General features: G+C 37.1%; 1 protein-coding gene across 1 annotated transcript in view; it reads left to right on the forward strand.

Annotated features, from left to right (window-relative positions):
- The window catches only part of SLC1A3 (solute carrier family 1 member 3), a 63,732-nt gene that overhangs the window by 33,363 nt on the left and 12,631 nt on the right, over positions 1 to 17,738 (forward strand). The window contains exons 4-5 of the mRNA XM_064735266.1: positions 10,429 to 10,633; positions 12,217 to 12,259. Of these exons, the coding sequence (XP_064591336.1) occupies positions 10,429 to 10,633; positions 12,217 to 12,259 (248 nt within the window). The remainder of the gene's footprint in view (positions 1 to 10,428; positions 10,634 to 12,216; positions 12,260 to 17,738) is intronic.

Raw genomic sequence — 17,738 nt, forward strand, 5'->3', positions numbered from 1 at the left:
ACAAGTTCAGAAATTTAATCATATCTATACAAAATTTTTTCTAACAATTTCTGTATCAGGTACCATTCTCTTTAAATAGACAATTATATATGATAAAGGAAGCATCAAATTGTTTCTACATTCTCTATCAACACAGGATTTTTTTAATAAACAAGTTTATGTGCATTGTTTCTTTTGCTAAATGCAAGTTCTTGTGATTCTTTAAAAAAAGGATCCTAAAGTAGTTTGTATTGTGTAATTAGTTACTGCTCTGTAGTTTCTAGTTCAAAAAATGACTTAGACACATGAAAGAGCTCTGTGTATTTCCTTTTGACATGAATAGATGCTGTGTAGTGGCGCACCTTAATTTGTGCCTGAGCTCTCAGAGGAACTGAGGCATCACTACATTGGGTCCTGCACAAATGTCAGCACAGGCTTGGGTATAATGTGTTTCAGGACAAACCTCTGCAGACTGTGAAGCTGTTACACCAAGATCAGTCATAGAGAGATAACTGAGCTAACTCTTATCACTGTGGGGAGCAGAATAGCAGTGGTACCACAGAGTTTCATTGAAAGCGATTTTTGTTGCTACAGTGCAGATAGCAACTGAACTTGGAGGGAGTTAAAATTATACTTGAAGTGTGAAAGAAGAAAAGTCAGCAAAGATGCTCCACAGAAGCATACAGGGTGCTTTAAAACAGTACAGGATGAAAAAAATGCAGGGCATACGGGGAGCAATGTAATAAACTAAAAGGTTCGTGAGGAGATGTAAACACCAGCAGAGTGTGTGCAAGATACACCAAAAAAAACCACTATCTCCATGAGCAGCTCATGGGAGATCAATGGGTAAAACAGCAGCAGATGAATCAACTGCTAGATGAAAGCAAAACAAACACTTAAAACTTTTAGGTTGGACACAGATGCACAAATCGGCATAGTATCACTGACAAGATTTATTAAAATGAACAAAACAACAAAGCAGGGCGATTTTTATTATTAATAAACTGTTGCAAGAGTAGATTGTAGCTACTGCAACAACAAAAACCATGAAAAGTTCTTTAGTGAGTGAACTGTTACAAGTGGAACTTCAGATTACTCAAAAAAGCCACGTCTCATACCCACCTAAAGGCAACGTCGCACCATTTGTTTCCAAATTATCTTAGTATAGATGAATTAACAAACAGTGCTCTCAATGTTTTAAAAATTGTGCTAAAATTAAAAATCCAAGCAGAAAACCAAAGGCTATGATGTTTCCAGATGCATTAGTTGCACACTACCATTGATTCAACTCTTTATCGAGTCACATCCAACTGGGCAAAGCTTCCTTTCAAACAATGGTTGCTGCATGGACTCTATAAAATGAAATTAACTCATGTCAGATCCTAGAGGACAAACATCCAAGTAAGATACTACCATTGCAACAGAGTCTATTATTGGAAGTTTCAGTGAAGAAGCCAAGAACAGGTTTGCCAACAATTCTGAATCATATTTTAAGTGAGAAGGTGATGTCTCCAGCATAGAGCTCTGACCAGTTAATGATGAGAGCAATCCCATGCCCCAAAACCCATGCAGTTTTGCACACAAACAGAGATGTCTATCTCTCTTTTTTTATGGGAGAAGCTTAATTTCCCATTCTTTAAATCTTGCACCAGTCTGACTAAAACTGTGTCCATTTTTCTAGCAGTTCATCTAAGTGTCTCTTCAGGCACTTCTAACATACCCAAGATGTAAAAGCAAATTATTTTTTACACTAGACTGCACTACCAGCTACTTATGGATACCTTTAATTTCTCACTATTTTTTCAGCAGCAACTAACGTAAATCAGGAGTGATTTAGTAGAATAAATAGTTTGCAGCTTCACCACACTGTATAGAGCCAGTCAGATAAAAGAAGCACTGTACATTTGTGGAATGTTGTTTAATAAGTGCTGCACATACAAAAACATGTCTGTGAAGAGCTCTTGACACAGTCTGCCAAAACTCAGACCAGCTCTTCAGCAAATTAAAAGTTTGCACAAGTATTTTGAGAAATTGCATTAGGGATTTTTATGGAGCACTGAGTAATGTGCTCAACACCATCCAGAAAGCAAAGGTAATTTTATCGCTTGTATCACTTAGTAGGATGCTGTGCATTTCATGCTTAAGGCAGGTATTTTTGGCAATACGTTCAAAATAAATGAAAACTAATATTTCATCCTCAGGGAAAAGGATAAAAGTCGCACAACTACGACCATATTTATTTCAGTCTTGCAACAACATGTACTTTAGGATTTAAACTAATTGAATGTGCTTTGGCTTATCAGCTACCAAAATAAACTTGTTTCCTGATTAAACTGAACTAATTTACCATGTTACATTATGCCTTTTCATAAACAAATATACTTATTTCTTTCACTCCTTACACAGAAAATAATCAGCTTTATGTCCAACATAAGAATCTCATTTCCAGGAAAGCTTAGTTAAAGTGTCTGGGCATAAAAGGATGTCTTTTTAGAATTGCACTGTGCAGGTAGCAATAGTGTTTTGTTACCAAAAAAAATTTTGAGCTGCTATTTTCTGTGTTCCTGGGTCTCTGATTCTTGGCTTGAAGACAGTCAGTTCTTTGTACTCTGTTATTACAATGAAGTAACCAAAGAAAGAGAGTCTTGGTTTGAGACTGTCAGCTGTTACTAATCACTGCTCCATGGCTTGCTGTGAATCCCTGCTTGCATCTCCCTCCTGCTCTGCTTAGCACACATAAAGAAGATAAATTACTCCCTAGTTTCCCTTCAAAAAGCATATTGTTTGTCACATTCCAATACTGTGAGCAAAAGACAGAATAATGCGAAGAGTTAAATGAGTATCTCAACAGCCCCGCAGCAGGGTCCTTCTCAGGCAGATGTGTTTCAGGAAATGTGCTTTCCTACTGGTTTTTCAAATGTATCCTGTTATATTGCAAACCTGAAAAGCAAGCCAACTACACTTTTCAGAACAGAAGAGCATAATCCTGTAGGAGCTTTCATATAGTAATGTAAGCATCATTAACACTATGTAGATGCACTGCTTTATATTGACATGTTTCATTTTACCTGGTATTATACTTCATTGTTATAAATACTTTAGCAAGAGCAAGCAGAGTAAAGGGGAGGTTTATGAAATTCTTCCCTGCCCTCAGTGACTCACACTGAGAGAAGAATTTTAAAGGAAGAAATGTAGAACAGTTTTCATTGGAAGGGGCCTTTAAGGTCATCTTGTCCTACCCCATGCAATCAGCTGGGACAGCTTTAGCTAGATCAGGGTACTCAGAGCCCTCTCCAGCCTGACCTTGACAGTTTCCATGGATGGGAGGGACACCATCTCTCCGGCCGAGAGTGTTTCAGCTCCCTCATTGTAAAAAAGTTCTTTTTTATGTCCAACCTCAATCTGCCCTCTTTAAAACCATAAACCCCTTTCCCTGTAGTAACAGACTTCACTAAAAAGTCTCTCCCCATCGTTCTTACAAACCTCCTTTATGTACTAGAAGGTGCTTGTTCCTCAGGCATGTCCAACCCCTCTCTCCTTGGTGTCTTCTGCAAACCTACTGAGGTTGCTCTCAATCCAATGTCTGTGTCATTGTTGAGAATGTCAAACAGGGCTGATACAGACACCTGAGGGACACCATCCATCATGGGTCTCCATCTGGACATTGACCAATCAAATTATTTTTCCACTGAAATAAGCAAACTAAAAAGAGAGTAAGGCTGTGGAATATACAAACCTGGAAATTGTTGGGATAAAAGTTGCTATTGGTTTGAACCTCAAGCTCAGTAACATTTTAACCAATACTCTAGAATGTATTTCTCTGCTGTATTAGAAGGCTAAACTTGATGGCCCAAGAAATACTTTCAGGCACACACAAAAGATTAAGTTTCATAAAGTGAAGCTGTTTTACTGAAAGAGCATTACTCAGTGATGAACCACAACAAGAGAGTCTTTTATTATTCATGGTTAGCTGAAAGGTAAAACTCACTGTAAAGCCACTAAAGATTATTTGGACCTCTTCCATTTATAACATTCAATGATGTTCAGGCATTATTGTGCCAGAGTTTCATAAACCTTCTCCTTCTAAGGAATAAACTGTAGCTAAAAAAGCAGGTGTTTGCTAGTTTTCTGCCCCAGACACTTTCCTTCTGCTTCCCATGTAAAAGTTCTGGTGTTCACATGACACAGTTCTGGGGTAATTCAAAACGACAAATTATCAGAAAAAACTAACCCTACAAAATCCAAAGCTGATACTTTTCAGGCAAGGATGGGTCAGGATTGCTGCTGTGGGGCAAGGCTACTCATTTAGGAGCCACTCTTAGCCATTTAATTGGCTCTTTGAATTGCATTGCTATATCCCAGCCATGGGTTTCATTAGTCAGCTTGGCTTATTCACGGTCACATAATTTTGGATCAAATACAACTGCTAATTTTCCTCTATTTGCCCACTGTTCTTAACAGGTCTGGAAAAAATTAATGTAATATCTAATTGCATTATCTAAAAATTCATATCTAAACAAAGATTAGTTAAATTGATATTTGAGAGCAATTTATCAATTTATGCAAAAAAGGCTGTGTTTCAGACACATATTTTAAGTGGCTTCAGGAAGTCATTAGCCATATTGAGTTAATATTGCTGAACTTCATCTATCCATATAGTTCTTTGTAAATGTTCCTGTCTTTTTTCTTTGCAATTTTATTATTTTACTGTTACCATTATTAAAAACTCTAATCTAGAGTTTGGGTAAAATTTGTACCTAATCTTGTGAAGGGCCCAAATGTCAAGGCCTAAATTTAACTTTTGTTTTCTCTGAATGCTCAGCACTACAGAGGACATATTCAGCTGCTATTAGAATAAAACTCAAGTGCTTAATCATGTTAATTAAACTTAGGCAATACCTCCACTGCCTTTACCTAACTAATTGTTTTCCTTACAAATTTTCTGTCAGCATATTTTACCGTGACCTTGCACAGTGTTCTTAATTTCCACAAATCCTCATCAACATACACAAAAGGGATTGTTCTCATGGTCTCACACTGAGAGTTTACTCATCACACAGTGCTTGGTGGATGTAGGGGGTGGGAGTAGCCCATTTGAGACTGCTTCATTAGGAGAGTGAAAGACAACCTTAAAGAAACAAAATTAGGGCAACACTCCTGAGTCAACAGTTGCCATTATTGCTGCTCCACCATAGGAGTCCTTAACAAGCAACTGCAATTTCCTAATGAAGAGACCATAAAAAAGTAAACAGGAAAATAATTAGGAATAAAAAGATGCTCTGTTCATAATGTTTTGTGTATAAAAACTTAGGTCAAAACATCTAAAGGGAATTTATATAAAAATCTCCATTGGCAAGGAAGTGCCATCAATTCAATTCTAATACGCTGAATAGGGAAAGAATTCATCATGGTCATAGGAATCCTCTTTTTTTTTGTTTCAAGAAGTCAGCATGTATAAGGACCAGAATGGACAGATTTTTCTACATGCTCATTCAGAACTGCTTCATTATTTTGTGCATTTTCATCAACATGTTGCTATTCTTGTCAGAATCCTGACCCGGAGGTGTTGGGTGCTGAGGAGGTCAATGCCATTAACAACTCTAATTTTTGGTCAGTCCTGAGGTCTAGTTGGCCTGGATGGGCATTTCAGCCCCAACTGAAAATATTTAAAATGCTTATGATTATGCATCAAAAGGCATTATGCATTTTAAAGAAACAAAAATCTAAAAGCCCTGGGGGAAAACAAAACCACAATAATTCTAGTGTAGGAAATCAAATACATAAACTGCTTAGTTTTGTCAGAAGTTTTTAAAAGGCACCAAAAACATTCAGAAACAAGGACTTTTAATATGATAAGCAGTGGCTGAGCATTTTAACCATTTTCAAACTAAAATTATAGGCATGCATAAATGCATATGCTCACATGCACACCCTCTATTCCCAGTGTCAGTCTTTCTTGCCCCGAGGAAAGAAAAAATCACCCAAAGTACTAGAATCAATCCTACATAATGACTGTTTTTCCTCAGAGGGTTGCTATTTACTTTGGAGTGTAAGAAAAGAGATCCTATTTAAAAGCTACTATTTATGGGCTCTCATTTGTTAGTGATTAATTTTGGAGCCAAATATAAACCCAAGGATACTTTGCTGACTGGGAGTTTGCACACAGAAACAGAGCTTCAGGCATACCAGCTGCTGACCAGTTACTGTTGTGGGAAGAAAGCAGTTTGCTTTTAATTATGTAATATGTTTAATTCTTCTTTAAAAAAAAAAAGGAAAATACTACAGGTAGAAACTTTCAAGTAGTGTAATAGGGAAAATTAGGCATAAACTCCAATCTCAGACTGAAATAGCTCATTGAGGACATTGGACTGTTCTGCACAAATCAGTTTATTCCATTGATTCTATTGTGGTAATTAAAGGGAGAAAGTATTCTGGTATTCTGAAGCTGTAGGACTTCTAGCATAGGTTCTACATTGCAGTTTTTAAAACAATTCCTTGGAATTTGGTCTTGAACAAACAGATTCAAAGCTGTTTGTCTTAAACATTATCTAAAGAAAACATGCTCAGTGTATTTTATGCTTGATCTTCCAGGAGTACAGTACCATTAGTGTGCCACTCTGCATTAGTGTGCCCTGTTATAATCCAATATTACACATAGATTATGTGCAGCATGCTTTTGATATGGATTTGGTGAATCCTAGAATTCTATATAATAGAAAATCATAAATAAAATATAATTGACATAAAAGTAGTCATAATGTTGTGACTACTATATTCATAATATACTACTACTATATTCATAATATAGTAGTTGTTCATGATGAGTCATAGCATCAATAGCTCATGCCAATTTACACAACAGTGATCAAGTCAGATGAGCAATCAAAACTACCAGATTAACAATTCAGAACTGTTAAAGTCCTCCTAACTAGATCTTTTTTTCTCCTTTTCCCCGCATCTTTTCTCTCTCTTTCTCCTCTTTTAATTATATATTTATCTTCTCCTTGCCTTTCCCATATTCTGAAATATTTTCATTTTCACTAATATCTTTGTTAAGCAACAAAATAGTGCTTTGCCTTGTGACGCTCTGGAGAACTCCTTCTCATGTCCTTATTTCACACACAGTGTTACTTCCCAAGAGAGAGAAGGGGTAGGTGAAGAAAGAAGATGGGGTAAAAAGCCTGGGGGGGGGGCTTTGCAGTTCTGCACACTTATGCCGACCCCCTTCTTTCTTTTCTCCCCTTCCTTCTCCCCAGCCTCCCCCCCTCCCTCCTCCCCAACAGCACTTAAAAAATCATTCCCATTCATGTTGTGTGAGCGCACACGCTGGGAGAAATTGCGGGGGCTCCGCTCCAGATCCCCTTGGCAACCTGGAGCATCCCTGTGCGTGGGGACCAGCGGCACGGCGCAGTTTCCCAGGCCCCCTGGGGAAGGGGAGGCAGAGCAGAGGGGAGCCAGAGGCGCTGGAGCCAGCAGCGAGGAGCAGAGAGCAGCGAGCAGGATGAAAGGGGCACATACATCTCCCGCAATGGGACAATGGGGGCTTTGCTGGCCGACTGTGAAAAGACACACTGAGGATACAATGCTTCGTGGCGCATGAAAGCTCTGGGGACCTTTCCAGAGCCACATTCAGTTCTAAGGAGTCTTGTCAACATCTTAAAATGCAAAGGAAACAACCCCTCTTGTTTTCCCGTGTTTTAAAAACGGATTTTAAATATTATTTTAGACAATTGTTGTTGTTGGCATGCTGGAAGCTTTTGCAGCTTGCCGAGTTCCCATTAATTGCAGTGGGAGGGGAGAGAGCCCAGCAGGTCCCCAGCAAGGGCTCGCAGAGGTGAGCACTTGTTTCCCCCTCACACAGCTTTTGTTCATACTTAGGCCTGTCATCCCTCTGCTTGGAATGCTTTCTGCTGTACATACCACAAGCAGTCACAGCTCAAGAAGAGAGGAATTGCTGTTCCCCATGTCCAAGCTGAGAAATAAATTATCTGATAGCAAGAGCAGGAATGAGACTGGGCAGCCTAGAACAAGGAGCAATGGACTCCCAGGCAGAGGGCACCCCGGGAAGCCAGGCTGGAAAGCAGCTTGCAAAGATGAGAGATCACTCCTGCTCCCTGACATTCTGCTCGCACATGGTTCAGCACTCAACCCCAGAATCAACCCGAGAAAAAGATCAGGATCAAAATATCTAGTTCTTCAAAACAGCAATCCTTTCTGCCCCACAGTGACTCCCTGTGACTTTTGGAGTGTAGGAGGCTCAACCTTCATAAGGGGTGAAGTACAAAAAAAAAAAATCAGGCTTGGTTAAAGTGCAGGCAGGTGTGCTTGCAAATCGTCTAAGAATGACAGTGCTCAGCCTCTAATGGCAGAATGTTGGGAGCTGACTGGTTCAAAATCTCTGCATGTCCAAACATTCCTACTAAACTGTACAGTTTAACTGTTTGTGCTCAGGTTGTGAAACAAGTTTAAAAATGGTCTTATCCAAAATGAAAAAATAAATAGACCATTGTTGCTATTTTGGAAAGGAAAAGGAAAGAAAGAAACTGATTAATCTACAAAAATTAAATTGACTGGACTAGTATGTAAACATTCAATCTTTCACTTTGTAAGTTATGTTTTAAGTGCCATATTAATACTTTAAAAATAAAATTTGTAACAAGTGTCTGAGATATGTGCTGTGCAGTTTGATAGCAGTTCTAAATTTCCCAAAAATTATTAACTTTATTTCTTTTTTTGGCTAACAGCATTTGCATTATTTCATATTTACTTTACTTGAGGACTCTAAAATAAAATCAATCTTCCATCCACAAATAAGAGGGTTACAGGACTTCCTGTTTGTAAAACTTGAAAAGCTATTTGTAACTTGCTAGTATTTACCATTTTCCTCACAGCATTTCAAATCATAAATGTAAAACATACGATGAACATAATAATACGGTTTTGCAGATTGAAAAGCTGAGTAGAGAAATGAAGGATCAAATGCTTCAAATGCTGGATTTCCATGCTCAGTTTCTTGCTGGACACTTTGTTCTTTCACTACAATGGCGCACACATAAACCAAACAATTCAGTGTGTGAATCTAGTGATGTCTGTTTGCAGCTCCTTTTGTGGGTACAAATCTTACTGACTCTAATGGTCTCTGCCAAAAGGGCAGAGAATGAAAAAAACTGAACTGAAAGCATAAGTATACAGCATGTGATTGGTTTCATACTTTGGAGATTTGATCAGAGCCCGGGACACATCCTTGATCTCAGCCACATCAGGGACTAGAGTGCTTTTACTGGAGCTCCAAGTATTGTATATCTACAATAATTTTTAAAACTTCTAGTTTTGCCAGGCCATGATTCAAGTTTCCATACTATTCCTGTGGTCATCTTGCCTTATTTTAAATGCTTTCTCCTCTGAGACAGGCACCCAAAGCAGAAGTTGGTCAGCTTTTTTTATATTTTATATGTTCAAAGGTAGCATCCCTATAAATGTGTAGGGAATCTTAGGAAGTATGGACTAGGCAATTCCACATAGGAGGAGATAATAAAGCTAAAAATCCTTTTCTAACCCCATTTTTCATTCTGCGCTTTGAAAGCTTGATTGCAACAAGAAGCACGAGCACTGCTTTGAGGCAGATGGCACAGCCCTCCTGATGGAGATTGGGCGAATCCAAAGAAAGGAGGAGTGGGACATTTTAAGGAGAAGAACTATGAGACTTAACTGCATGTGCTGGAAATAGAAAGGGCATTTCCATTTCTGACAGCCATCATGAGACATTCTCTCTCAGAGACTCAGAGCTCTTTCCCTGGCAGAGCTACACCTTCTATTAGAAAACACATTGCAGCCATTCATCAGTGCAATCTGATGAGCAAACACTATAGAAGATGCCCTAGGGAGCACCCTAATATTCACAGAAGATCCAAATAGAGCCAAGAATTAGGATTAATGTTGCAAGTTCTGCAAAGTTTATGAAAGGCTATAAAGGCTTATTCATGCAATGGTAAGGATTTTCTGAAACAGGCTAGCAGCATTTAATCTGTTTTAAACTCCCATGGTTTGAGACAGAGGTAATCTGAGGTTGCCCTTTGAGGATTAAAGAAAACCTCTTCATACATGTTAATTGTTGCAAACATGATCAACATTACTTAAGAGTACTCACTTTTCTATCTTACAATTATAAATTATGTGCAGCATATTTTTCAGACTGTGGTAACTACATTGATCAGAAACCATGAATTATCTCACTGGAATATGGGGAGTGTCACACTGCATCAGACCAATAATCTTGACTTTAAGATTATGACAATGACAGTATGAGCTGCAAATGAAGGATATCTTGCCTTGGGTAGTTTTAAGTGTGATCATTAAAACTCTTCCCACAGAACCATTTTCATCATGCTTAGTTCATACTCTTTGCTCACAACTGTATCAGCTGAATGTCGTTGTGCTTAAATCCACTAGGAATTGCTGCCCTGGATAGCAAAGCCTCAGGGAAGATGGGAGTCCGAGCAGTAGTCTACTACATGAGCACTACAATCATTGCTGTGCTGATTGGCATAATCATTGTGGTCATCATCCACCCCGGGAAAGGTACGAAGGAAAACATGCACAGAGAAGGCAAAATTGTACAAGTGACAGCAGCAGATGCCTTTCTTGATTTAATCAGGTACGTGTGCTATGATATTGCACATTTTCTGTACCAACAGCTATTGTAACGTTAGACTCACAGAGAACAAAAGTAGAGAATTTTAAACAGTGATTGCATAAAGTTGCCAAATTCCTTTCAACTGTGTGATATCGATATCTCTAACCCATACAATGCTAAAAAAAGGATACATGGATTTATTTCCAAATCAAGCAGTTGCAAGGGAAGAAATTGCTTTTAATACTAAAAGGAAGACTCTTTCTTTCTCTTTTTCTTTCTTTCTTTCTTTCTTTCTTTCTTTCTTTCTTTCTTTCTTTCTTTCTTTCTTTCTTTCTTTCTTTCTTTCTTTCTTTTCTTTTCTTTTCTTTCTTTCTTTTTTTCTTTCTTTCTTTCTTTTCTTTTCTTTTCTTTCTTTCTTTTTTTCTTTCTTTTCTTTCTTTCTTTCTTTCCTTCTTTCTTTTTTCCTCTCTCTCTCTCAAAAGAAAGACCTTTGTCTGCTATCTGCACATACCCATATGCATCAGTATTTTTTCCTCCTTCCATAGCACAGACCTTATTATCAAATTCCTCCCCATTTCTTCCAACTTACAACAGTTTTCTCACTTCACCTGAATCCCTATTTACTTATTTATTTCAAATTTGAATTGTAGCCACCAATCTGGGTGCATCTACTCAATTTATTCCATTTATATGAATGGGAAATGACTTTCAGGAACAGGCAAGTAAAATGCTTGAGACAGAGCGCACAGACATAAAATTGTGTTTTGTCCTTGCTCGGAGAATCTGCAGTACCTATTTTACAGAGCTAATATGTCACAGATACATTCCAGGGGGTAGGGAAGCCGAGGTTTTGAACTCAGGAGCTTTTCCACAGGTACAACCACCAAAATTTTGTGTTCCACTAACCCATTTGGAGAATACAGAGACATGGAGAAAGGATCACGCTGCCAGAAAGGGGGACTACAGAAACCTCCATGAAGAGATTTGCACTCAGATTCCTCAAGATTTATTCAGTTAGACTGCTTCTAAATCCCTCAGAATTTCACGAAACAAGGGAAAACAAACAAACAAACCCCTATCTGCAACAAATGTACAGACACGTGTATGTATTATTATAATTACAGAATACTCAAACTTCAGAAAGATTTGGGTATAACCTCAACAAGACTAAATCAAGTAATAAGTATCATTAAATACTAGACCACATAAATGCAAAAATTGTTTGAGAACACAAAATACATTAAATATTATTAAAGTATTTAGTAATCTGGATTCATAATGCATTAATAAGTACAAAATTAAATGAGAGCCCATAGAGCTTTGTACATTTAGTAATTTAGCTAATATACTTCTCCATAACCAGACCTGTTATACAACATTGAATACAGAGATTCTAATTGCCAGAACCTATCCAATCCTACATTTCATCCTGGTAAAGCTAACCAGGCCAATGCTACATGCAAAGCTCTACTCACTGAATATGTAATCACATATTATTCTTAGGATTCCTCAAAAATTAACTCTCCAATTATTTTATTAGCTATGTCCTTACTAAAGGAATTATTACCATATTATTCTCATGTTCTTTTTTTTCTCTTTCACAGAAATATGTTCCCTCCAAATCTGGTGGAAGCTTGCTTTAAGCAGGTAATTTTAAATTTTTTTAAAATTCCAAATAGAACATGAAGAAGTAAGAAATTAAATGTAACCATGCTTGCCTTAAGAATATCTACTTACAGTAGGAACATAACTTACATTTGCTGCCAGATGTCAAAAAAAAGAATTCCCTGAACTAAACCACCTCAATCTATGCTTTGTTTTCAATCATATTGAGACAGCAGTGTTTGTTAGGAGAAGTGAAGAAAACCCACACAGTTTGGCAAATCAAAAAATTACTTTTTTCAAAATGTCAAATGCATCAGTTGGCAGCAAGGTCCATTAGAGTGAATTCAGGATCTGCTTTTCTAAAACAGTGTTGTGTTAAACTGGGAGATACTGAGATTTTCACCATCTGTGCAAAGACTGGAAGGTTTCCAAGGATGCCACATGAAAAATATGCATAGATTGGAAACAGAGGAAAAAAATTTATGGACATTAACAAAAAAAAGCAAATGAAGATCTTCCTGTCACCTACAGTAGAAGTCCTTAGGAGTGCTTTTTTTACATTGCTTTTCAAAATCCTCTATCATTAGCCTCGTCTTATTCTTAGCTGTACTATGGAGAAAATAACAGTCTCATTGTTTTTTTAAAATGAAGACATTAGTGATTCAATGAAACCTAGAATGTGTCTTTCCATAATCTAGTTGCTTCATATTGACCTCACAGATAATCTTGAACTGATAATATTTACCAGTTGCTGTTGTAGCAATAAAAAAAGCCGAAATGTGGAGGTCGAGAAGAGCATAAAGTATAAACTTTCCAAAATCCAGCTGACTTACATCTTGCTGAAGAATTGAAAAGAAATTGTTGCATTATCTTTAGCAGTATAAACAGAAACCAGTAAAAAGGAGTCACTTTCTGCATTAAAGATTTCTTGATTAAAGATTAAAAAGCAAACTAGAGCCAGGTCCAAATGCCATGCCTCTGTCTTCAGCAAGGATGTTGATGAACTCAGTACAGAGAAGCAGAAGAGCAGTATAGAAAGGCAAAAGTCTCTATCTAAACTAGAAATAAATTCAAAGAATGTAATGTAATAAAGTACAGGAATGATATGATCTTTATCTCAAAACAATGAAATAATTAGGGCTTAAAGTTATGGATGTAGCAGCAAATATTTTTCATAAATCTCTCAAGTTTGGAAGTTATTATCTAGAGCTCTTGAAAGCAATCAAAGTGTCTCCCACACTGCAGTTTCAAAAAGATTTGGGAAATTATTGAAGCAGATAACAGGCCATTAGTTTGATCTCGGTTGTAGTGAAGGCCATAAATGCCTTAAAGGGAAAAGTAGAGACTATATAATAAACAAAAAAGAAAAATACACAAAACAAACCTACTACCAAAACCACAAAGGTTTTTGAAACATAAATTTTACCATCTTTCTTCCATAATATTGCTCATTTCCTCTTTCTTTTTTTTTTTTTTTTTCCATTTCATTGTTGGTTTTGTTATTGTTTGTTTTGGTTGAAGTTTTTTATTTTGGTTTTTTTGGGGGGTTTTTTGACTTCTGAGAAACAGTAGTGTTTTTAAGATGACAAAAGTGCAATCGTTGCACAGGGGACTGCAAGAATTTTAAAATTTGTGGAGGTAGCAATGGAAGTTGCTGAAGGCCTGGGAGTACATCAGTTGATATTTTTATGAATGACATTGCCAAAAGATGCACACAGTAAAATTTACAGATGACAAGAAAGTCCAAGCACTTTGTGTTGGGATATCAAAAAATGCCAAAGAAGGTGATAAGACCCTGGCACAACACAATACTATAAAGTCACATCAACAAATGACTCAGCTCTTGCACATGTTGGCATGTTTGGTTACCTCCTAGTAGCTCTTCAACACATGTGAAGTAAACCTTTAGAAGTTACAGTAATTTCTTCTTTGACATAGCAAATTATCATCAAAAACACCAAAAATGTTCAGTTCAGCTCTAGGATATACATTAAGTGACAGAACACCAAGACACGAACTAAGGCCAGAGGAATGTGATCATTTAGGATAACGAGTATATTCAGTTTTCTTCATTCATAGATTCATGCAAAATGAACATAGTGCAGGGAGGAGTTGCTGGAATTATAGAAAGAGTACAACATATAGAGCAAAAAAATTACTGAGAAACTATTCAAGTACAAAAAAGACCAGTGGGAACAGAGCTAAATAAGATAAAAACACACAAAAAGAAATGGAAATCACTATTACCGAATTTAAACTGGAAATTAGTGATGTTTTTAACCCTATACAATTTAAAGTTGAATTCCTGAAAACATCTTCATTTAGGAGTTATAGGAACCCTTCAGCTGTTTTCCAATACAGTTTAAAGAATTACTTTGATAGTATTCTACTGTAGCAGAAAACTTGGTTCAGTAACTAGCAGTACTAATCCCATGTTCTTAATTAAAGATGTCCTGTAGATTATGTTAACATTTAAGTACCTTGTATTTCTCATGTGCTTTAAAGCCTAAGGGAGTTTTGAAAAAACAATCTAGAAGAACTGGATGTATTCAGGGAAAGATTTTTACTGACTTTCAGCAACATTACCAAGATTTACTGAAGTACCAGCATTTTAAATTTGTCATACCATTGCTTTTTGGACTTGGTACCAAACCCTAGATTTTTACATAGAAGTTATTTTGTTGTAGCAAATTTGTTAAAAAAAGATCTTAGCTTACAAGTATGTGCAATATTCTTAGGTATCCAGATGATTTTGTACATCTGACCCCACAATTTTCTTTCCAAAAGTTTCCATCCATTATTTCATATGTTTCTCAGAAGATTTGTGAAGAGGAATGAGCCATCTGGTACAAATCTGTTTGTGTAACACAGGTCAGAACACAGTACTTCTCATAGCTGTCCTCACTCAACGGTGTAACACCACACCACAGCTTCACACACCTGGAAATCATCACAGGAATATACACTGCACATTTAAATCTCATATTTGGGTAGATCAGATGTGCACATTTTATGTCTTGCAGCATCCTTAGGCAGGTTTCTTTCCTAGTTTGTACTGGAAGCCACTGGAAGGTGTGAAATTAAATGGAGAGCATAACCAGAGTGGGAGAGATTTTAAGTGGAGTTTGGCAATGCTTTTATAAGGTTGCTGCAGGGACACAAAGTCCTGGAGGGAAATTGGAACATTAGGACTCACCTAGGAAATGTCTTCCTAAATTTTCTACTGTTCTTCTTTCAATTGTTTGGTCCTTTGGATTCCCTTTCCTGTTTCTTCCCAACAAGAGGCCAAGCTGCCTCCCTTTTCATTTACTTCTCCTCTTCCTCCTTCTTTGCACCTTTTCTTTCCCAGGTATTTCCATTTCCCACTTGACTGACATGAATTTTCAATATGATGGAGAGTGGTTTTGTTCTCTCAAGATCCTGGGATGCATTTTTTCATGTTCTGTACACATCCATTCACTTTCATTAGGTGATTCCAAAGCTTTGCTTAAAGTGGGAGGGACGTGGCTCTTCCAAATTCCGCCTGGAGATTCAGGGACTTGAGAGTTATGGGGAGATATGCCAGACAATGAAGACTGAGACAAAGAACTCATTGGGTACCTCAGTCTTCTCAGGCTGATTGTTGAACAGCAGATTGTCAATCTAAATAACATGTTTTCTGATGATGGAAGTTTTCATATGACCTGTCACGACATTCACTACGCACAGTTCTCATGAGGCTTTTGTGATTTTTATGAGCAACAAGAGAATCTGAATAGATTGACTGCAGGTGAGTATTCCACACTTATTTAAAATTAGATTAGTTTGTTCAAATTTTTCTCTATGCCCCTGCATTCACCCCAGTTTAGGGAGATCTAAAGAAATCTTTGGGTTTATATTTCAGCTCTGGCCACGATCTATATCTTCATTTCTCTTTCTGTGCTAAATTAAAAAATGCTGTCTAGCCTGGGGCTGAGCAGTGGCGAGCAGTCTGCTTGTTAAGCAGATACTGCTTTAAGTATCTTGTTCTTCATGCTGTGCTCTGGAGGTCTATCAAAGGGCAGAAGAAACACAAGCAAACTTGCAAAATCAAGAGAAACAGAATCAACCTAAAAATTTGGTGAGGGTCACTCTGGTGTGAATGGGTAGAATTTGATGCCAGCTGAAGCCTAAAGAACTGCATCGGATAACTGCATTTCTTCTGAGATATTTTAAATTATATATTCTTTCCTGAACTTGTCATTATCAAGGGAACTGTAAGTGTTAATCACGCATCCAGAAATTAATACTAACTAATATATAGTGTCTATTCCTCATGATAATTTGGGGTGATTAAGATATATTATGACTTGTGTCATCAACTCTTATGCAGAAAATCTGGAATGCATTCACACGTATCCATATGGAGAGCAAGGAAAAAAAAAACAATGAAGAAGATGGAATATCTCTATCTTTTTTTAATTTTTCAGGGCTGCATTTAAGCAAACTGGTTACTTTTAAAATCATTATTCACCAAATGCTGCATCATCATAGAGACTTAGCACAGACAGTACTAATGACAGAGTAAATTATGACAGTGAATTATGAACTTTCAGAATAGCTACCATTGCAATTTCCTTTTATGCAAGTTAAACCAATGGGATATGCCGCTGCCAGGTTATAATATTGCTTCTCCAAAAGTCCTTCAATATATCCAAGTCAAATGATGGGGTATCTTGTATCACTAATAAAATCAGAAAAATAACCGAAGTGTAAACAACTGATTCATCATATTATTCAATACAAAATCTATATTGTCTATTTCATAGTAAGCTAAGTTAATTAAAATTAATTTTCCAGTTGATCATTATCACCATGTCTTGTAAAAAGAAGTCCAGAAATTAATTACTTTTGCATTTTGCTTGCAGATATGATGGTTCATAGAAGGCAGTTCAAATTAACACATTCAAATAGCATTTGTCTTACTCCTCAGTTGTTCTCAGTACATTAATTTAAGGAAAAATTATGAGTATTTTGCATCTAAAATTTTACCAGGCAAAAATACCTCTTCCTGGAGGTTTAATGAAATTATATCCTCCCAAAATTATAGGACTTCAGTGATATTGCCTAGCCCATCACATATTGTCAGTGTATGGACCTCTGTTCTCTCTTCTGAGACCCTTAAGGCTACAATGAGTGGTTTATTTTGCCTAATTTCTTCTATTTCTGAAAGTTGCAAAGGAACAAGAATCAGCAGAATCACAATGTGAAATTAAACTGTCAGTTTCAGGTACATTAAAAGCTGATAACTGATTGCCACTGAGATAGAGATCTGCTGAAAATAGGAATATCATAAAAGCTCAAAAAATTAACTCTTACCACCAGTTACTCTGCAGAGCAGTAATAATCAACCCGGCTATTAAGTCAGCTATTTCAAAGCAATTTCTAACATCCTGAAGGTGGGCCTTCATCCAGTCACTCCCTGTGATCAGTTGGCGTTTTCACCATTTCACACACACAAAATACGTTTTGAGGTGGCCAAGCAATCTTATGTTTTGCCTTT

The sequence above is a fragment of the Zonotrichia leucophrys genome, chromosome Z, assembly GCF_028769735.1.
Source record: "Zonotrichia leucophrys gambelii isolate GWCS_2022_RI chromosome Z, RI_Zleu_2.0, whole genome shotgun sequence".
NCBI lineage: Eukaryota > Metazoa > Chordata > Aves > Passeriformes > Passerellidae > Zonotrichia > Zonotrichia leucophrys.